The sequence below is a fragment of the Doryrhamphus excisus genome, linkage group LG13, assembly GCF_037039965.1.
Source record: "Doryrhamphus excisus strain RoL-2023G ecotype Guam linkage group LG13, RoL_Dexc_Guam_v1.1, whole genome shotgun sequence".
Taxonomy (NCBI): domain Eukaryota; kingdom Metazoa; phylum Chordata; class Actinopteri; order Syngnathiformes; family Syngnathidae; genus Doryrhamphus; species Doryrhamphus excisus.
The window spans coordinates 2,722,845-2,746,271 of NC_136369.1; the positions used below are offsets into that span (position 1 = coordinate 2,722,845).

At 41.4% G+C, this 23,427-nt stretch overlaps 1 protein-coding gene across 2 annotated transcripts in view; it reads left to right on the plus strand.

The window, feature by feature from the left end:
* Positions 1-2,012: 2,012 nt before the first annotated feature.
* The window catches only part of slc22a31 (solute carrier family 22 member 31), a 28,850-nt gene continuing 7,435 nt past the window's right edge, over positions 2,013-23,427 (plus strand). Inside the window, exons 1-9 of one of the 2 annotated variants that reach the window (XR_009132220.2) lie at positions 2,013-2,421; positions 5,327-5,430; positions 5,509-5,663; positions 9,162-9,330; positions 9,465-9,610; positions 10,489-10,597; positions 10,716-10,930; positions 12,918-13,029; positions 15,358-16,454. Coding sequence is in view for 1 of the 2 variants with exons in the window: in XM_058088762.2 (XP_057944745.2) it covers positions 2,032-2,421; positions 5,327-5,430; positions 5,509-5,663; positions 9,162-9,330; positions 9,465-9,610; positions 10,489-10,597; positions 10,716-10,930; positions 12,918-13,029; positions 15,358-15,784 (1,827 nt within the window). In the remaining variant the exon portion in view is untranslated. Of the gene's footprint in view, positions 2,422-5,326; positions 5,431-5,508; positions 5,664-9,161; positions 9,331-9,464; positions 9,611-10,488; positions 10,598-10,715; positions 10,931-12,917; positions 13,030-15,357; positions 16,709-23,427 lie in introns of those variants that run through there. The other variant, XM_058088762.2, reaches the window with a different exon arrangement.

Below are 23,427 nucleotides of genomic sequence, written 5' to 3' on the forward strand. Positions count from 1 at the left end.
TTTGCACCCTCTTCTTTGTACTAGTCTGAAAAGTTGCGTAGAATGTGGGGTTCGAACGGGAACGAGCAGCGTGCCCTCGCCGCAGGTGGATATGATGTAACAATGTTAACATTTTTTTTTATTATTATTATTTGTACAATGTAGTTTGTGTACATATTGTTGGAGCACCTAAGGGGGCGGGGTGGGGAACTTTTGAGGGCTTGTCGATGCTATCGTCAGTGCTGTAATAGAAATCCAGTACTTTCACCTTCAGCTGTTGTTGATGATTTCCTGAAAAAAAGAAAACGAAAAAAAAAAAAAGCGAGAACCTGAAGATGAGGATGGGTGAGTAAAAGACTAAAACTGAAAGGTAAAAATTCTAAATTGTTATTTTCTACAGTTGCATGTACAGAAAGCGCGAGAACTGCTGTTGTTCCTCAGAGATTATGTTCGTTAATAAAATTTTGAAATATTACAACTATGGCTCTTTGTTTTGATTTTCCCATCTATCTTACATCTCATGATGCTATAGTAACTGGTGAGAGTACCAGATTGTTCCCAGATGTTACCCCCATCATTAGGTACATTATTTAAAAAAAAAAAAACCTTAAACTGTATTATGGAAAGCAGGAAGTGAACAAATGTAACAGTTACTAATTGTAAAAGTACCAAATGGAGGGGTAGGATTTAATAAGCTTTGCTTCTTCCTACTCCTTTTGGACATGTGGAACTGTGAACTGATTATGTGATGCATTCAATTGTAATCTGATGCATGTTCAAATGAAATAAAACCATTACCGTTAAAATGCACTTTTTCAATGAAACCTGGCTTAAGAAAGGGCATCAACTGTCTGGAACTGATGGCTATTTTTTTTCCACTTCCCTTGTCATCCACCCCTAAATGTTCTCTATGGGAACACATGGGATGGTCCAAAAGTGAGCATTGCGGACTGCAGAATCCTGTTGAAAACCCGGCTGTTAGCACCCAGACCAGGGCCCTCAGTCATGACGGAGGCCCACTGCAACATCAGCATGTAACTAACCGCTGTTAGTATTTGCTATCAAACATTACCAATGTACAAGAAATTAAAATGTTTACGTAAAACAAAAGCCAAGGCAGCATATTAAAGATATTTCAGCAACAGGTGCGTTTTCCAGTTCATCATGAAGTAATATTTTAAGAAACAGAAGAGTAGAAAAACACATTTTTATAGTAGAATTAAGGATGCAAGCTCTCAACTAAATTATTATTTTTCTACATAGTGAATGTATAACTTTTGTTATATATATACAGACATCTAACCACTGACTTAGTTTATCCATAATTAAAAGAAAAATGAAAAATATATTCAGAAATAAGCCATGCTGTGTTGTTGTTCAGTCAAAACAAACCCATATTTATTCATGTTTCCATGCTTAATAATTAAATGAAGTAAAATTAGAGAAATGATGAAATGTAGTATTGTACATTGGTCACTAGGGGTCAGTAATGTACTGTAATGTTCATGAGACACATAGGAATCAAACTTGATCACCAGAAAAACAGGCTTTAATCATGTCACAATTAGTCCTGAATAAAAATTCCAAATAAAAACACGAGCTGCTTACTCGGAACCCTTGACGTCATTTCCCGTTTGCCTCTCTTTCAGGTCCCGTAGGAAACACATTAATAGCAATACACACAAGTAAGTCATATCTCATTTTCTTGACTATAGTGGGTATTATCAGTGTAAAGGTGATAATTAGGTGATTTATTATCATTTATAGGTGAATGACCTGCCTACAATGTGGCTGATTGATCTAAAAATCATAGAGTTAAATACAAAGTTGTATTCCCGAGCACGGGATCCAGCCCCGTGTCGTGACGTCATCGCCGTCCTCTGACTTCCGGCGCTCTTCACCTGTACTCGGCAAGTGTCTTGACAGGCGGCGTGTGCGCCCTCGATGCTCCCCGCTGCGGTCAGTCAGTCAGTCAGTCAGTCAGTCAGTCAGTCAGTCAGTCAGTCAGTCAGTCAGTCAGTCAGTCAGTCAGTCAGTCAGTCAGTCCTTCCGATGGATTACGACGCCAAGGTGTTCCCTCACTCGGGCGGCTATGGACGCTACAACCGAATCGTGGTCACGTGCAGCTGGTTCCCCAGTTTCGCCGTCATGGTGAACCTCTTCAGCGACGTCTTTTATACCGTCATCCCGGACACGTACTACTGCAAACCGGACCCGCGGCTTCTCCCGTCCTCGTTCCACCTTAGTAACTTCTCCAAGTCCGCTTACTTGAACCTGACGGTCCCCTGGGTCAACGGTACCGGGCTCAGCCATTGTGAACTTTACAAGTACCCGCCAAACTCCTCGGACTTATCTGAAAGTGTACCCCGGGAGAGGGTGAGCTGTACCCGGGGGTGGGAATACCCGCATGTGTCTGGGCTCCGAAGCAACTTTGTAACCGAGGTAAGACTTACGGCGAGAAATAATCTAAATAATTACTTTTTTTTTAGACTTTTTAGACTGTTTCCACTGGATGTTGAGGTAGCTAGAAAACGCTTCTATCAATATTTGCTCTGGTTGAACAGTCCCAACGGTTTACAAACTATTAAAATACACCTTTTAGTCAATTATTTACTTAGAATTCGTACTAAAACATTTTGGACAATTGTATGCTTCAATCATGGGAGCACTTTGAGGCAGGTTCTTGTTTCTTTTCCATCCATGGTGTGTAAATACGCTGTAACTGTAAATAAACAATGTAGCAAACATGATGTTAGCATGGCTACAACTGCAGTCAGTCCTGAGAGATATCTTTTGTTAATATTATAGAGAAACTGATTGACCTAAATCAGGTCACAAACACGCGGCCCGCGGGCCAAATGTGGCCCGCAGGACACTAGTCTGAGGCCCCCGCCTTGATATGAAAGTTTAATGTTAGTGCGGCCCGCGCAAGTTTGATATGGATGCTGTATGGTATCATGTACCCAGAAAAAATTATTACGTTTGATTAATGTTCATGTTAAAGGTTAAATAACTGTTAATAGTTATCCTCCCTATCCGTGTGGAAGTGGTAAGTTTTTGGTAAGTTTTTTAAGTTTAAAGAAAATAACTTGAAGGCTACCGTTTAGGTCGCTAGCTCTCTAGTTTGCGAGTTAGCATGTGTCTCAAGACCCTGCAGTTGCGCAATATGTTGTAAATAAAAAGAGTATAAATGTGACTATAGTCGTGTTTTGTCATGTCTACAGGGTTCTAATAATGCTTTGTTCATTTTAATCTGAAAAAAATCATTTACCCACCAACTATATGTGGTTTCTTAAGTTTTTATTATTATTATTATATTTATTTATTTATTACTGATTGATTGATTTTCTTTATTCTTGATTTGTTTATTTATTTTTCATCTTATTTTGTGTAGAAAAATAAAAAGTAAGATATTTGAGAACAGTGGAATGTTTTATCAGAGCTTTTACTGTAGAAAATTGGAACCAAAGCAAAGTTTTTTGTTTTTTTTTTGGAAAACCTGATGCGGCCCAGTCTCACCCAGACCCGAGCTCCAGTGGCCCCCAAGTAAATTGAGTTTGAGACCCCTGACCTAGATGAAGCTTACTAGTCTAGGTCTGACTCCCCTGCTGGTAGCCTGGCATACCTCCATTTTGTTTCTGGGAATTTGAAGCATTTCTCCATCACAGTCGTTTTTGGGGTGTTTTGCATGTGTTTTGACATTTGGTCCATTTTTCTGGAGTATTTGTGACCCATGTGTGTTTTTGGTTGGACATTTTAGATGTAACCTGCCCCTAATTAACTGTACTGGGCTGTACTAAAACAGAGATGCACCTCTGATCTCACTTAGGGGGTCCACGTTTGTAAATATTAAACACTTCTATGCTAGGACTACGTTAAAAAGCCATAGCATTTCAGTATGTGGAATCAAACTATGGAATGGATTGAGTACTATGGTACCCATTATGTCATTGTATGGACATATCACCTTGTACTTCGGTACGAGGTACATTATTAAAAAAACTAACGAAAAAAAACCTTAAACTGTATTATGGAAAGCAGGAAGTGAACAAATGTAACAGTTACTGATTGTAAAAGTACCAGATGGAGGGGTAGGATTTAATAAGCTTTGCTTATTACCATTACCACATATCATCACGTCCTTAACCAACTCTTATATGTCTGACAAAATATGGGATGTGTTCTCTTCTCAGGCCTTTCCCCCTGAGTGATGTTTTCTGGTTGCGTAATAAGCAAATAAGCAGCATGTTTACTGTCTCCGCCATCTTTTTCACTGGTGTTGTGTTTCTGAAGTATACGCCCCAGACTGTAAATATTGATTTAGACTTCTGTCACCTGACAAAAAGGCCACTAGAAAGCTTTTTGCAGTATTCGCCAAAGTCCATGTCCTGTCCATGTGTCTGATGTTTTTATCATCATAGTTTTAGCCAACATCCTTTCCTATACTACTTTAACCCCAGCTAGAACCCATAAAAGACACGGCAATGTAAAAGGACGCATATATATATCACTATATTGACACTTACTATGGTACCCATTATGGCATTGGATGCTCATATCACCTTGTACTTCGGTACGAGGTACATTATTTAAAAAAAAAAAAAAAAAAAATCTTAAACTGTATTATAGAAAGCAGGAAGTGAACAAATGTAACAGTTACTGATTGTAAAAGTACCAGAGGGAGGGGTAGGATTTAATAAGCTTTGCTTCTTCCTACTCCTTTTGGACATGTGGAACTGGGAACTGATTATGTGATGCATTCAATTGTAATCTGATGCATGTTCAAATAAAATAAAACCATTACCATTACCATTACCATTACCATTACCATTACCATTACCATTACAACCAGAAGGTCCAATGACATGTGACGGGGAATGTTTTTCATTTTTCTCCCCCATTTTCCACATTTTGGTCCACCAGCCAGCTTCCAATCCCCAGTTTGTAATCAGCTGGCTTAATAATAATAATAATAAGCATAATAATTGTTTGAGCTGCCTTGTAATATCTCTCCAGATATACTTTTGTAGTACAATGAGGGCGATCGGAGGGTAAAGAATGAGTGGAAAAGAATTTCATGGCAGGCTCTATTTTGAAGACTACCGCGATGTAATGTAATAATACCATCAGCAGGCATCTTGATTCAATTAGGGTGGACATGATCTACATTCCCGTCTGCTTGCACACCGAGAGCCCTGATGGTGTCTTTGCAGGGAGTCTGTTATGTAGCTTATGATGGAGTTCGACTATGATGCAACATGCACATGTTTACATCATGCTGACAATACGTGTCCATGTCATGGCAATAACGTTCACCGCTGTTCATTTTGTGTGTAACTCCCCTCAGTGGGACCTGGTTTGCAATGACTACTGGAAAATTCCTTTTCAACACATCTGCTTCATGACGGGATGGATCCTGGGATACATCTTCATCGGTTCTTTGTGTGACTGGTAAATATTTTTTGGGGTTTTCTACATTTTCATGTGACTTCAATCAATACCAATGCATTGTTTTGTGTATTTTTCTAGGATAGGTCGTCGACAGAGTTTTCTCCTGTCCATCAGTCTAAGCAGTCTGTTTGGGGTGGCCGTGTGTTTCTCCAGCAGTTCTGTTGTGTTTCTGCTGCTGCGTCTCTCGCAGGGTGTGATGTTAGCTGGAGTCTTTTTATCATCCTACATTGCGAGTGAGTATCACAAAGCTTCTATCTTGTATCGCTTATTATTGTTTTCTTATGGTTGTATCTATTAGCAGAAGCAGTCCACATATGAATGTAGTAAGTTGCAGTGTGATGAATCGAGTGCTGTTAGCTGAGTACCTGAAGAAAACCCACGCATGCACGGGGAGAACATGCAAACTCCACACAGAGATGGCAGACGGTGGAATTGAACTCGGGTCTCCTAGCTGTGAGGCCTGTGTGCTAACCACTTTCCACCGTGCAGCCTGAAAAATAACATTCCACCAAAAAAACACAATGGGCTTCTGGTTATGCAAACTCCGATGGTGGAATTGAACCCTGGTCTCCTCGCTGTGCCTCCCCCTTGCGAAATTAGTATTTTAGTGTCAGTATAAATTAGTATTAGTATTGTTTATACACCTTTTGAATATTAAGTTGCAGTGTGATGAATCGAGTGCTGTTAGCTGAGTACCTGAAGAAAACCCACGCATGCACGGGGAGAACATGCAAACTCCACACAGAGATGGCAGAGGGTGGAATTGAACTCGGGTCTCCTAGCCGTGAGGCTTGCGTGCTAACCACTTTCCACCGTGCAGCCTGAAAAATAACATTCCACCAAAAAAACACGATGGGCTTCTGGTCACGCAAACGGCGATGGTGGAATTGAACCCTGGTCTCCTCGCTGTGCCTCCCCCTTGCGAAATTAGTATTTTAGTATCAGTATAAATTAGTATTAGTATTGTTTATACACCTTTTGAATATTAAGTTGCAGTGTGATGAATCGAGTGCTGTTAGCTGAGTACCTGAAGAAAACCCACGCATGCACGGGGAGAACATGCAAACTCCACACAGAGATGGCAGAGGGTGGAATTGAACCCTTGTCTCCTAGCTGTGAGGCCTGCGTGCTAACCACTTTCCACCGTGCAGCCTGAAAAATAACATTCCACCAAAAAAACACGATGGGCTTCTGGTCACGCAAACGGCGATGGTGGAATTGAACCCTGGTCTCCTCGCTGTGCCTCCCCCTTGCAAAATTAGTATTTTAGTATCAGTATAAATTAGTATTAGTATTGTTTATACACCTTTTGAATATTAAGTTGCAGTGTGATGAATCGAGTGCTGTTAGCTGAGTACCTGAAGAAAACCCACGCATGCATGGGGAGAACATGCAAACTCCACACAGAGATGGCAGAGGGTGGAATTGAACTCGGGTCTCCTAGCCGTGAGGCCTGCGTGCTAACCACTTTCCACCGTGCAGCCTGAAAAATAACATTCCACCAAAAAAACACGATGGGCTTCTGGTTATGCAAACTCAGATGGTGGAATTGAACCCTGGTCTCCTCGCTGTGCCCCCTTGCAAAATTTGTATTTTAGTATCAGTATAAATTAGTATTAGTAATAGTGTTGTTCATACACCTTTTGAGTATTAAGTTGCAGTGTGATGAATCGAGTGCTGTTAGCTGAGTACCTGAAGAAAACCCAGTTTTCAAACTAGTCTGTTTGCTCTTGTCCTGTATCATTCCGCAAAAGCGAGTACCCAAACAAAGCACCAAAGCTCTGCTGACTTGCTCACTGAATTTATTGTGTTCGACTGCAAAATAACCCATCACGGGGCCAAAGAAAGCTGCGAGTGCCAGCAATTTAACAAAGAAGGTGAGAAACACTATTTAATCCAGAAACTAATTGGTGTACTTCATGGCCATGGCCCTGAGCTTCTTTTCCACTGACTCTTTCCACAGCAACTGTAAGAGCAACTAGACACATGGTTGGAACACATGGTACGAGAGCATGCTGTAACAGGATCACATCAGCTGTGACGTCAGTCAGCATGCTTGTGTTCACTGTGAACTCATGAAAAGAAGTTGGTAGAAACAGTGTCATCAACATGTATCACATTAACGGTAATTCATTGCTGAACAATATTGATTCATGAAAGTGGGGATTTCCTTTAGGATTTTTGGAATAATTGCTATTAGCGCAGGCGGAACAGCGGTCGAGTGGTTAGCGCGCAGACCTCACAGCTAGGAGACCAGCGTTCAATTCCACCCTCGGCTATCTCTGGGTGGAGTTTGCATGTTCTCCCCGTGCATGCGTGGGTTTTCTCCGGGTACTCCGGTTTCCTCCCACATTCCAAAAACATGTCCATAGGTATGAATGTTTAATATTAATAATAATAATAATATGAGTCGATCTGTCTTGTCCTTTACCGGGCGGAGTTTTCCCTTCTACAAAATTAGGGCCCAAGGTTTCTTCTGTATTGGAAAAAAAATATTGTAAGAAAACAATAGCTCTCTTTTCAAATCTTACTGGATAAAAGAAAAACATAAATGAAATAATATTAGCCATATTAGCAAACATATTAGCTTATCCAGCTTAAAAATAGCACAAAAATTCTAATGTCTAATGTTTACAATTTTAATTTTAATTTTAATTTTAATTTTAATTTTAATTTTAATTTTAATTTTAATTTTAATTTTAATTTTAATTTTAATTTTAATTTTAATTTTAATTTTAATTTTAATTTTAATTTTAATTTTAATTTTAATTTTAGGACGGCATGAAGTGGTTAGCGCGCAGACATCACACCTAGGAGACCAGGGTTCAATTCCACTCTCGGCTATCTCTGTGTGGAGTTTGCATGTTCTCCCCGTGCATGCGTGGGTTTTCTCCGGGTACTCCGGTTTCCTCCCACATTCCAAAAACATGCTAGGTTAAAACATGGCGACTCCAAATTGTCCATAGGTATGAATGTGAGTGTGAATGGTTGTTTGTCTATATGTGCCCTGTGATTGGCTGGCCACCAGTCCAGGGTGTACCCCGCCTCTCGCCTGAAGACAGCTGGGATAGGCTCCAGCACCCCCCGCAACCCTCGTGAGGAAAAGCGGTAGAAAATGAATGAATGCTCTTCAGTCATGGTCTTCCATCACTGTGCTAAAATGTGTCAGGCTGGTAGACGTATGGGGCCTGCATGGGAATGTACGGTAATATTAGCCTATGTAGTAGTACAGGGTGTTACGGGGTAGACTTTTATTAGACTTCTAATATAATCCACCCTTCTGTTTTGACATCCACACATTCCGACGAGGTCAGGCCCAGATGGAGTCCAGACTTTTTCAAGATAGTGCATGTTGGCCTCACACAAACGTCCATGTGATGTCCTGCGGATGCAGTTTCTCCACTGGGACTTTGGAACAATAGCAGAGCCAAAGAGTAAGCAGGAAGGGGTCTTTTGTCCCCATACCCACAAGAGGGGAAGAGGAAATGGAACACGAATGCAGACACAGGTTAAAGAGGTTAAAGGTTACATACTATACAAACAAGTCAAGATACATTATCTAGTTATTGAACAGTGGATTTGTAACCAAAGTACATGTATTAGTATTGACAGTACACAGTATCTGTCTATGCCTCTATGGATATTGACCTGAGATTGCTCCATGCTTGAATCACGCAGACAGTATTAGTTAATAAATACGTGATCTGTGTTGTTGTCCTCTACTCTCATAGGGTTGGAGCTATGCGACCCTCCCCGTCGTCTCATGGTCGCCATGGTCGGCGGCTTCTTCGCCATCTTTGCGGAGCTGCTGTTGCCAGGCGTCGCAGTTCTGTGTCGCGATTGGCCGGTTCTCCAGGCTGTTACCACGTTACCTCTGCTCCTGCTCGTTTCCTATTGGTGGTGAGTCTCATAGACAGCCATGTTTAGGAGAAAATGGACAATATTGAAACGTTATTATTTCACGACACTTAAATAAAACCTGGTAGAAGCTTTGTCAATAGCCAAATATATTAAATCATAATTGTTTTCTTCAGTTGTGCGTCACTTTTTCCTGAATCCCCTCGTTGGCTGCTGGCCACAGCTCAGATTCCTCAAGCAAAGAGGAGCCTCCAGGAATTTTCTACGAGGAATGGGGTGTGTTTGCCAGATGAGCTTTTCCCTGGTGAAACTCTGCTGTCAGGTACCGTGTGTACTCCCACTCCCCAGCACCACTTGTATACACACACGCACACACACAGACGTCAGCGGCATGGTGATGGAGTGGTCGTCTCCCAACCTGAAGGTTGCTTGTTCGATCCTCTGTTTTCCAGTGATCATGTCAAATTATCCTTGGGCAAGACACTCTTGTAGTACAAGAATTAAACACTACTGTACCAATTGGTGTTATCCAAAGTTCACAACAATGTACAAGATCTGATACAAAGATAATAATCATGACCTTTGCCAGCTCTCATTATGATGTATTTATGTTGCCATGCAGTTCACATAACGGTAATGGTAATGGTAATGGTAATGGTTTAATTTCATTTGAACATGCATCAGATTACAATTGAATGCATCACATAATCAGTTCACAGTTCCACATGTCCAAAAGGAGTAGGAAGAAGCAAAGCTTATTAAATCCTACCCCTCCATCTGGTACTTTTACAATCAGTAACTGTTACATTTGTTCACTTCCTGCTTTCCATAATACAGTTTAAGGTTTTTTTTCGTTTGTTTTTTTAATAATGTACCTCGTACCGAAGTACAAGGTGATATGAGCATCCAATGCCATAATGGGTACCATAGTAAGTGTCAATATAGTGATATATATAGCACATCATGACTGGTTCAAGACTCTTCATCCTTGTATTTAGCAAACATCAACTGCTTGTATTGTTTCTTGAATTGGCTCATCGTTGTGCATTGTTTGAGGTCCTTACTCAATCCATTCCATAGTTTGATTCCACATACTGAAATGCTATGGCTTTTTAACGAATTAAATCTAATTACATTATTTATGTCTACATAAAGTTCTGACTGGTGAATGTGGTTTATTTCATTTTTTTCTGTGTGCAGAGGTAGACTCGGTATTCGAAGACATATGCCAACCGAGGTATTATTCCATTTTGGCGCTGCGTCGGACTCGTGTTATCTGGAAGAACTGCCTCATCCTCAGCTTCACTCTGTGAGTTTCCATAGCACATATCACATGAATCCTGTTGTCCTATTTAGTGATGAAAGGCAGAGGCATGCTTTTGTCTGCCTGCTTGTTTCTCGGACTTGACCGAGTTTCTTCCCTCCAGTTTAATTGGAACAGGCATCCAGTACTGCTTCACCAGAAACCTGCACATGTACACCACCAACTTCTACTTCAGCTACTTTGTCAGAGTTGCCACGGGAGCCCTGGCCTGCGTTTTTATCTGCTTCACCGTCAATCATTTTGGTCGACGTGGTATGCTTCTTCTGTCCGCCATCATCACTGGACTGTCATCGCTGCTGCTGCTGGCCCTCACTCAGTGTACGTTGGACCCAGTTCTATGACACGGCACGTTTTTTTACATTGGAAAACATCACTAAGTCTACAGGACGAACGAGCTAGGTGTTGCCACACGGACCAATATTACATTGCTCTGCCAGTCTTTACACCACAGACACTCCACAGTAGCCACGTTTTTACATGACCACTTTTTCTCTTTCCGAATGACCTTTCGGGAAACAATGGTATCCATGGAAAGGAATATTCCAATCTCTTGTCTACATGCGTCGCTATAATCAACCAGAATAGTCAATAGGGCATGCCCAGTAAAACATAAACATCAACATCACGTGATACGACTTCCCTGAGTTGTTCTTTCACTTGTTGGAATAACTCCGTATTGCCAGTTTTTCGTCTGTCCAGTCTTGAAATTTAGTTTGGATCAAAAACAAACTTTCCGTAGCAGTCCAGTGCCGATTGCTGGCCTCCATTTTTAAAACTGAAGAACATCTGGAGCTGCGTGTTGCGTCATATCTGAGCAAGCGATATGATAAATTTAACCAGGAAAGGATCAAATTCAATCTTGCTAATATTTTATAATTCAACTCGGTACATGTGTTATATAGATATACAGTAAAGTCTCGTTATATCGATATCGGTTAAAACGAATTACTACTTATTACGATACTATTTTCATTTCCCGGCAAATTTTTAGTCTTTTATGATATAATTAGCTCCGTTAGTACGATACACGGTTATTATGATAATCCGGTTACTAGGATGCCCTTTTCATCTCCCGCCAGCCAATTTGGTCTGCTTATATCGATACAAAAGCAGCTTAAATCAATCTTTGCTTAAGGATTTCAATACCAAAAAAGAAGACGGCGAACGGCTGCTTCCAGTCAACTTTATTTTTCACACTTCCACCACCAGAGTGCAGCACACACAGCGGAAAACACCCGTCCCTCACGCCTACCCCTCCGGGTGGCAACACCTTCCCTATCGATAGTTCCGGGGTGAATTATGTCCCGGTAACCAGTAATCACTACAGCGTAAGTTTATTTTTATTTACAGTAGTACAAAATGTATTGTAGTACAAAAGCATGCTAGATACGCAATCCATGAACTCAAGGAGAAAATTACATGCCATAACAAAGATCCGCCCACTTTTAATGCAGTTCGGCGCAGGATCGGATATATGGATAGTCCGGTTATATCAGTATTTTTTCCGACTCCCGAGAATATCGATATAACGAGACTTTACTGTATATATTTTATTTTGACTTATGGACTTATGAATGGCATATAGAAGGGGTTTAGATTCTGTTTCACAGATGGCGCTAATGCACACGAAAGCTGCTTGCCAACCGCCAATAAACAACAGAAGAAGAAAAACGCACCTTGATAAACTTTCCGTTTGAGCGGCTACAAGATACGTCAATCGGATTGGGGAAAGGAATATTCCATCCCTGTTAATCCGATTATATATTCATTCGGATTGGCACTATTCTTTCGGAATGAGGCGTATACAAAGGTTAAATTCTTTCAGTTTGAGCAAATAAACCAAATGCAATTGGAATATTTGGGTCCACGTATATGTGGATATTGACATAATATTTGCAAATGATGATTAATAAATGTTAATTATAAAAAGTGATATTGGATAATTCCTCACGGCATACCTGACAATTTCTCAAGGCACACAAGTGTGCTGTGGCACAGTGGTTGAAAATCACTGGGTTAAGAAGTGTTGCACGGGGAGAACAACAACTATTATTGCAGCATTACACACTAGCTGACCTTGTCCAGACATTCAACACTTCATGGATGAAAAACATGACTAAAATAAATACACCATACACACTCCTCACATATTTCCACTATCATAAATTGAACATGAAGTGATCAATGTTGGGATGTAGGGAGATATTGGGGATAACATGGACTTGTGACTTACAGTATTTCAGCTGTCAGCACTCTATATGTTATGTTATCATTGGACTTAATGACTTTATTCTTGTGTTGTCAGACTTGCAAGGAGGCCTGGTGATGGTGCTCTCTATTTTGGGTCTGCTGTTTTCTCAGGCCCTCGCTCTTCTCAGTGTCTTCTTTGCCTGTGAGGTGATGCCCACGGTGGTGCGGTAAGTCTTTCCACGACTGCATTAAATGTCGAGCAACCCATTTGTGGAATTGTCTGAAGTCAAGTCAGTGTGCAATATGGTGGAAAAAATCTTAGCCACCAACCACAATCTTTGTGTGTATTCATATAAGTCATTGTATTGTCAGGGCATTGAATCAGTCTCTCCTGGACTGGTTAGGTGGTCTTAGAAGATCGGAGTAGGCTTCATCAGTTCATGGTAGGACTGGTAGGACAGCGCTTGTTCTCTTACCTAGAATGTGCCATGTATACAGGGTTATCCTGAACACACATTTATTTCCTGTTTTATGTGCATTATAACAAGAGAAAACCACTTGGTGTGAACGAGCTAGCTAATAATGGACGTCATGGGAGGTACCTATTGTAGCAGCTAACAATAAAAAACTATATTTATCTGCCGGACGCCTTGCTAGCTGCTTCTCTCAGACGAGGATTCCGCTACAAAGATTCAACAAGATGCGAGTTTGCTGTCAGCATTTTTACCTGAGGATCGGAAAATAATCTTCTTGTGCTGGAAGACACAGCCAATGAGAGCGGACATTGTTAGTGTTGTTTCTACGCTGTTGTTGTTCATGGAAGTAGCATAAGCTTGATGATACTGATACTGTAAATATCACATGTTGTCAGTGTACTTGTTAAAGGGGGACCTATTATGCTCATTTTCGGTCCTTTGACTTGAGTTGTGGACTCCTATAGATAACCTGCTGAGAAAGCTTTCTAGATCTTCCAGAACTTGCACCCTATTCCGGCTGTATTTCCTTGGATTTCCAAAACGGTGTGTTTTTAATTTATTCCACCCACAGCCTGCCTCCGAGCACAGGCTTAGCTGTAATTGATCAAATTCCGAAGAGCTCCTGAGGACTTCCGGACTCCTGCCGAACCCCACTCTTTAATTGTAAATGTCGGTATGAATGAATAAATGAATAAACCTTTTGGAGAGCTACTTTAACAGTAGCTCATGAGCTTCTGGTTGGAGACCTTTGACTTACCGTGTATGAACCCAAAGAGCGCTAACCTAGGTCCGCGTTTATTGAGTGCAGACAATCTTGGCACAACAAAGCAGTGGAAATATAGTCATTACATGTTTTTAGCGGGGCTACCTGTGTTTATAATACTGGAATAGATAACACAAGACAACATTTATAGGTCAGAAAAGTGGAAAAAGCATCATAGATTCCCTTCATTGTATGACCACAGCATGTATATCAAACAGTAAAATAGTTTCATAGTACAGTAAAGTCTCGTTATATCGATATCGGTTATAACGAATTACTGCTTATTACGATACTATTTTCATTTCCCGGCAAATTTCTAGTCTTTTATGATATAATTAGTTCCGTTAGTACAATACCCGGTTATTATGATAATCCGGTTACTACGATGCCCTTTTCATCTCCCGCCAGCCAATTTGGTCTGCTTATATCGATACAAAAGCAGCTTAAATCAATCTTTGCTTAAGGATTTCAATACCAAAAAAGAACACGGCGAACGGCTGCTTCCAGTCAACTTTATTTTTCACACTTCCACCACCAGAGCGCAGCACACACACCGATTCCCGCACTTCCTGGTTCACAGGTCATGCTCAACCCGCCCCACATAGCTGGCCAAACACATGCCTGCAACAGAAGAACCAACTGACATAGCATACACACCTATTCCAACGAAGACACAAGCGTACAAATACATGTATTTAATTGTGTTGTATTCAGATATCTTTTTATCGCTTGCAATAATCACTGTTTTTCATATGTACATGCTGGCGTTCGTGGTTTCTCTCGTGTGTATAGATTCTATACATTGTTCTATACTATAGAACAATTTCGAGTGCATTATTGCCCACTTTTAATGCAGTTCGGCGCAGGATCGGATATATCGACAGTCCGGTTATATCGATATTTTTTCCGACTCCCGACAATATCGATATAATGAGACTTTACTGTAAATGATGTGCATTGTAAGCTAGCTCATATTAACTTGTTATAATGCTCAGAACAGGGTAATAAATATGTGTTCATGTTTCACATAGTAATTGTGAATGATGGGCAAAATTCCCAAAAAGTAGTTTCTTTTCATAAAGATCTGGATAAAAGTGCATATGCAGTCATTTATTTTCACGTTTGGAGTCCCTAATGTGTCTATCGACCCCCCCACCCTCCAGAATGATAATTGTTTTCATCAGGAAGTAACCTGCTCCACAAGTTGATTGGACTTTTGTGAACAGTTCAACATGACATCTAGTGTAGTTTATGTGATATGGTATGATTATATGTCCTTGAAATGACTTTCATTTTTCCTTCCATGTCTGCGCCAGAGGAGGATGCCTCGGCTTGGTGCTGGCGGCAGGCTGCGTCGGCATGGCCGCCTCCTCCCTGATGGAGCTCCAGAACAACGGCGGCTACTTCCTCCATCATGTGATCTTCGCCTCTTTCGCCGTCCTCTCCGTACTCAGCATCATGCTTCTGCCAGAGAGCAAGCGCAAGCCACTCCCGGACTCCATAAAAGAGGGCGAGAACCAACGCCGGCCTCCGCTCTTCGTATCTCAACCCGACAGGGTCAGCCTGCCGTTACTGCGCCAACGACCCCCGCTGTCGGAGTACAACCCTGACAACTACTCCCGCCTAGTCAGTGCCACCAGGAGAATGTTGACGAAAGACAGTTTGCCTTACAGGATAGCGATGCCGACTCATCGTTTGCTGTCTGACAGTGAAACGCAGGAACAGGACAGGGACGCATCTTAAATCATCATCAAAACCTCCTAAGACATTTGTCCCCCCCCTCACTTATTCTATGATGCCCTCCAATTTGTCGCGTGACAAAGACATGTGTCAGTAGCTAACAAGCACATAACCATGGAAATGCTGTTCATCATGTGAGCTGCAGCGCTTTGTCCATTTATGTTTGGAACTCATGCACTTTTCATTAAGTGGGACAGTGTGACTCACCAGTGGCTCCATCACAGCCCTCACTCTTGTTTCCCAAAAGCATCTGAAGGCCAGCGAACACACAATAGGCCTCAAAGAAGAAGACGTGCCCAGTTCAAGCCTGGAACACTAGAGGGCGCCAAAGATGCACTTATATAGTTTACCCAGAGAAACCTACAAGCCAATTGATTCAATACCACCTTGTTTTTTTCTCCACTAGATGGCGCACTAGCCTTCAATGCCACTAGTTTGTCTCAACGTGGAAACACAACAAACTGGATCACTTTTGATCACTTCATGGACTTGTGGAAGTGACAAATATTCTATAAGGTTACCAGCGAGATGATGGTGCGCAAAGATACAGATAAAAGAAGAAAGAGTGGGAAATCCACACCGTCCTAACCATAGCTCATCCTACATGGGATCATGGGAACATCATCATGGGAACATCATCTGGTGTATTGCTGCTCAGAACGTCACATATGTGGTGAGTAGTCTCCATGGCATCAAACATCAGGACATTCCATCTCTAAGTCATCGCACTACATGACCATACGTGCTGCAAATATGCTTGATGGATCACCCTATTGCATATTTTATGTTATAATTATGAGCGTCATATAGAATTACAGATTCCTCCACTTGGAGTCAGTGATGTTACATAACTGTTTTACACGATGTGACTTGATGGAGTTTTATGAAGCTGCAGTCCAGCACTGAAGAGCACAGAACTGCATTTTATGACAAGAAAATTTTTTTTTTTAATAAGAGAATTTGCAGGTGCGTGAATACTGGATCATGATTGTTCTTGGAACTTTTGTATTCCTAGTATGCTCTTTACACATCGTGTACAGCAGCATTAACTAGTGTGTAAAATCATACATCATATAATATATGTTACGTTTAAATGCTAACTAAATTGTCAATAGGTATGAATGTGAGTATGAATGGTTGTCGACCCGCCTCTTGCCTGAATTCAGCTGGGATAGGCTCCTGCATAGCCCCACAACCCTAGTCAGGATACAGTAAGTGGCATAGAATATGACTGAATGTTATGTTTAAAGGCTGAATTCATTGATTTTGACTTCCTAGAATGGTAAACATACAAATTATACTAATTATAATTATGCTAACTATACAAATAACAGTTATTCAGGACGTAAGGGAGACACCCAAACACAAAAAAAGTCCGAAACAAAATTTTGCATCAAACACTAACCTCCAAATCAAACCAGGTGCTGTGGAAAAATACTGAGTCCTTTGCTCAAATGCATACATAGAAAAAGGTCAATAGGTCATACTGAGACAGAGTACCTACTAAATTAGAGCAATGTCAGGCCCTCAATGGTTAGCACGCAGGCCTCACAGCTAAGAGACTAGCTAGTTCTATTCCGCCCTCGGGCATCTCTTTGTGGAATTTGCATGTTCTCCCCGTGCATGCGTGGGTTTTCTTCAGGTACTAACAGCACTCGATTCATCACACTGCAACTTAATACTGAAAAGATGTATAAACAATACTAATACTAATTTATACTGATACTAAAATACTAATTTCGCAAGGGGGCGGCACAGCGAGGAGACCAGGGTTCAATTCCACCATCGGAGTTTGCATGTTCTCCCCGTGCATGCGTGGGTTTTCTTCAGGTACTAACAGCACTCGATTCATCACACTGCAACTTAATACTGAAAAGATGTATAAACAATACTAATACTAATTTATACTGATACTAAAATACTAATTTCGCAAGGGGGCGGCACAGCGAGGAGACGAGGGTTCAATTCCACCATCGGAGTTTGCATGTTCTCCCCGTGCATGCATGGGTTTTCTTCAGGTACTAACAGCACTCGATTCATCACACTGCACCTTAATACTGAAAAGATGTATAAACAATACTAATACTAATTTATACTGATACTAAAATACTAATTTCGCAAGGGGGTGGCACAGCGAGGAGACCAGGGTTCAATTCCACCATCGGAGTTTGCATGTTCTCCCCGTGCATGCGTGGGTTTTCTTCAGGTACTAACAGCACTCGATTCATCACACTGCAACTTAATACTGAAAAGATGTATAAACAATACTAATACTAATTTATACTGATACTAAAATACTAATTTCGCAAGGGGGCGGCACAGCGAGGAGACCAGGGTTCAATTCCACCATCGGAGTTTGCATGTTCTCCCCGTGCATGCGTGGGTTTTCTTCAGGTACTAACAGCACTCGATTCATCACACTGCAACTTAATACTGAAAAGATGTATAAACACGACTAATACTAATTTATACTGATACTAAAATACTAATTTCGCAAGGGGGCGGCACAGCGAGGAGACCAGGGTTCAATTCCACCATCGGAGTTTGCATGTTCTCCCCGTGCATGCGTGGGTTTTCTTCAGGTACTAACAGCACTCGATTCATCACACTGCAACTTAATACTGAAAAGATGTATAAACAATACTAATACTAATTTATACTGATACTGAAATACTAATTTCGCAAGGGGGCGGCACAGCGAGGAGACCAGGGTTCAATTCCACCATCGGAGTTTGCATGTTCTCCCCGTGCATGCGTGGGTTTTCTTCAGGTACTAACAGCACTCGATTCATCACACTGCAACTTAATACTGAAAAGATGTATAAACAATACTAATATTAATTTATACTGATACTAAAATACTAATTTCGCAAGGGGGCGGCACAGCGAGGAGACCAGGGTTCAATTCCACCATCTGAGTTTGCATGTTCTCCCCGTGCATGCGTGGGTTTTCTTCAGGTACTAACAGCACTCGATTCATCACACTGCAACTTAATACTGAAAAGATGTATAAACACGACTAATACTAATTTATACTGATACTAAAATACTAATTTCGCAAGGGGGCGGCACAGCGAGGAGACCAGGGTTCAATTCCACCATCGGAGTTTGCATGTTCTCCCTGTGCATGCGTGGGTTTTCTCCGGGTACTCCGGTTTCCTCTCACATTCCAAAAACATGCTAGGTTAATTAGCAACTCCAAATTGTCCATAGGTATGAATGTGAGTGTGAATGGTTGTTTGTCTATATGTGCCCTGTGATTGGCTGGCCACCAGTCCAGGGTGTACCTCGCCTCCCGCCCGAAGTCAGCTGGGATAGGCTCCAGCACACTCGGTGACCCTTGTGAGGATAAGTAGAAAATGAATGAATTAATGAATTAATCAAGCCCTCAAAAACCACAATTAGTCACAATTAATCACAATGGCTTGCTGAAAGAAACCATAAACCAGCTTTAAAAACAGGCTAAATAGGGCAGCTGTACATTGTGGCTGCTCGTGGTGTGTTTATGGGAGCTGTGGGACTCTAACCCTTCTAAACTAAACCACTTTGTTACACATGTCAAGCTCAGGCCCGGTTACCAAATTCTGCAAAATGTGTCATTTGCCCATTCTATAGTTCCAAACACTTATGGGTTACACATTTGTGTTTTTTCTGTTGATATAAGATACTGTAGCTTTTACTGGGAGGTGGTCCATCAAAAAATCACCTTACCGAAACAAACAACCACGGCAAATGTCAAGTTCGGCCATCAAAGTCGACTTTGAGTTTTTCAGTTTGACACCCCTGCTCCAGTAAATCTGATACCTGTGAGATCTCAACAGGAATGTCCCTTCCTCTCCTCAGCACAAAGTACACCACCCACAAAATCATGACTACAACGTACCTAACCTTGGCTGCTGGTAGCAAACATGGAAGGGGGTCAAAGGTTAATGTCTTTCATGACGTAAGTGTCTTCCCGCTCACAATCACATCCTTAACCCAGGATTATGGTACCGATGGACTGCACTGATACACCCCCGAATGGCACCGGCACCAATAAAATACATGATAACACAAAAGTACATAATAAGGACCAAAAAACTACAATTGTGGTTCCTTTTATTTGACTGAAGCAATCATGGCGGCACGGTGGTCGAGTGGTTAGCACACACAGAGTTTGCATGTTCTCCCCATGCATGCGTGGGTTTTCTCCGGGTACTCCGGTTTCCTCCCACATTCCAAAAACATGCTAGGTTAATTAGCGACTCCAAATTGTCCATAGGTATGAATGTGAGTGTGAATGGTTGTTTGTCTATATGTGCCCTGTGATTGGCTGGCAACCAGTCCCCGCCTCTCGCCCGAAGACAGCTGGGATAGGCTCCAGCACCCCTGTGACCCTTGTGAGGAAAAAGCGGTAGAAAATGAATAAATGAATGAAACAATCATAAGTCAAACTTGAATGAAAAACATTTCTATCCCAAATATTTACATTGAAATCAAAATTCCATTTGCTTATTTGATAATCCCTTTTGTGGCTTGGCGTAGAGCGTAGTTCTTATCATTCTTTTTACGGAATACGGATCGCCACAACAACGGATGACCTTTCCTTCACTTCCATTTACGAAACATAACGAAAACCAGAAAATTCCTGCCACTACCAGATGTGACCTCCAGGTTGGATTATTGTAACTCAGTTAATAGGTTACACGAAGAAATCTTTACAGATCCTTCAGTTTGTCCATAAATACCAAACATACGACCAAAAAGTCGTATGTTGCTCTTCTTCATGAAGTCAACAGGAGCTGAACGGCGTTTAAAATCTCAGCTAACATTTCTTTACGTTTTCACAAACGATTCCTCGGTGCCTCGAAACTGCAGTTTTAGCAATAATCTTCAGTAAAATATTCAAGTCGTCTCTCATTATAGCTTTGGATGTCATAAACTGCACAGTAGCTTAACTTCCTGACTACGTCTGCAGCTGTAAAACAATACATGTTGGTTAATGTGTAGCGATGCTTTGGGCCAAATGACACATTTGAGGACATAAGGACAGACAAGGATCTCACATAACATCCGTCAGTGACAACCACTCAAATACTTATTAAGCTGGAAACAATTTAGCCCTGGAACCAGGAACTACCAGTGCATATGAAGTTCGCCGGCCGCATTGGTGGAACCAAATTTTGCCCAGTTCTAAGTTCCTGCAGACCAAAATAGGTTTTTATATTTCTTATCCCATATATGTGTTTCCTCAGTGGGGGCTCTCTGCGCTGGGGGCTGTCCTCTTTTGGGGGCTGGGGTGTCTCCTCTCGTGGGGCTTACCGACTGGGGTGGCTGGGAGCTCTGTGGCGGTGCCCCACTGCAGCGCTGCGGGTCCCCTGCCGACCTGTTGTGTGGTGGCCCCCTGAGTTGCGGCATCTTGGCCTGGGCTGTGGGCAACCCCCAGCGCAGATGGCAGCGCTTCCTGAACTGGTTCCTCTGTACTCTAAAAGTGCTCTACAAGTAAAGTTTGATTGATTGATTGAAAATAGGTTTCAGGAAATATTGTATGGCAAAAAAGGGCTTTGCTCTTAACATCCTGGCCCAAGTACCAATATTCCATGAGACTTTTCATTGTAATGACTCCCCTGATGGCTATAAATAAACTAACATGTATGGTGTGAAAAACTTCAATGTTTCAGACCATAATTCAATGATTATATAATTCCAGATTACTACAGAAAGTTTAACTTTTCAGAAGTTAAAAGTAATTGCCACATTGTAACAAAAAGTCAACCAACAGTAAAATATGGTGGTGGTAGTGTGATGGTCTGAGGTTGTTTTGCTGCTGTCAGGACCTGTAAGACTTACAGATTGTGATAAATGGAACCATGAATTCTGATGCCTACCAAAAAAAACCCTGAAAAAGAATGTCCTGCCATACTGTTTGTGACCTCAAGCTGAACCCAACTTGGGTTCTGCAACAGGACAATGATCCAAAACACGCCAGGAAGTCCACCTCTGAATGACTGAAGAAAAAAAATGAAGACTTTGGAGTGACCTAGTCAAAGTCCTGACCTGAATCCTATTGAGATGCTGTGGCATGACCTTGAAAAGGTGGTTCATGCTGGAAAACCCTCCAATGTGGCTGAATGACAACAATTCCACAGTTAAGTGGGCCAAAATAAGAGACTCATTGCAAGTTATAGCAAATGTTTGATTGCAGTTGTTGCTGCTGAGGGTGGCCCAACCAGTTGTTAGGTTTGGGGGACTTTTTTCACACAGTGCCATGTAAGTCTAAATTTTTCCTCCTTAATAATAAAAGGTTTCATTTAAAAACTGCCTTTTGTGTTCATTTGTGTTGTCATTTGCTAATATTAAAATTTGTTTGGTGATGAAACATATCTGTGCAAAAAAATGTGCAAAAAATCAGGAAGACCTGTACTGGCGACCATCATGGTGTACCCCGCTTCTCGCCCAAAGACAGCTGGGGTAGGCTCCAGCACACCGTGACCCTCGTGAGATTAAGCGGTAGAAAATGAATGAAAATCAGGAAGGGGGCAAACACTTTTGTAGTTTTGTAGTTCCGTCTCATTTATACTCTACCACACTATGCAGCACAATCAATCAAGTAATTTTGTGGATCATTCATGATTATGACATTTATTATTTTATACCTTTTACAATTTCAGCACAAAGTTTGTTCCGTTACAGACACAAGTTCTAAAGTGATAACAACATCATATTTACTTTGTAGGCTGTTGCTGCCAGACATGGCCAGACATTTAAAGCACCTACCTTAGGTATTTGGTAATGGTAATTATTTATTTTATTTGAACATGCATATAAGTTATAATTTGATTCACAGTTCCATGTGTCCAAAAGGAGGAGGAAGAAGCAAAATTTATTTAATCTCCTTACTTAATCCGTTCCATAATCTGAGTCAGGTCAGGGCAAGTCAGGTCAAGTCATGCAAGTCAAATCAAGTCATGCAACTCAAGTCAAGTCATGCAAGTCAAATCATACAAGTCATGTCAATGTCAATACAAGTCAAGTCATGCAACTCAAGTCAAGTCATGCAAACCAAGCCAAATCATGCACTCAAGCCATGCCAAGTCATGCAACTCAAGTCAAGCCAACTCATACAAGTCAGGTCAATGTCAATACAAGTCAAGTCATTCCAAGTTCCATGTGTCCAAAAGGAGGAGGAAGAAGCAAAGTTGATTTAATCCCCTCACTTAATCCGTTCCATAATCTGAGTCAGGTCAGGCCAGGTCAAGTCATGCAAGTCAAATCAAGTCATGCAAGTCAAATCAAGTCATGCAACTCAAGTCAAGTCAACTCATGCAACCCAAGCCAAGTCGTGCAACTCAAGTCAAATCAAGTCATACAAGTCATGTCAATGTCAATACAAGTGAAGTCATGCAACTCAAACCAAACCAAGTCATGCAAGTCATGTCAATGTCAATACAAGTCAAGTCATGCAACTCAAGGCACGTCAAGTCATGCAACCCAAACCAAGTCATGCAACTCAAGTCAATTCAAGTCATACAAGTCATGTCAATGTCAATACAAGTCAAATTCATGCAGGTCAAGTCAGATCATGCAACTCAAGCCATGCCAAGTCATGCAACTCAAGTCAAGTCAATTCATACAAGTCATGTCAACGTCAATATAAGTCAAGTCAT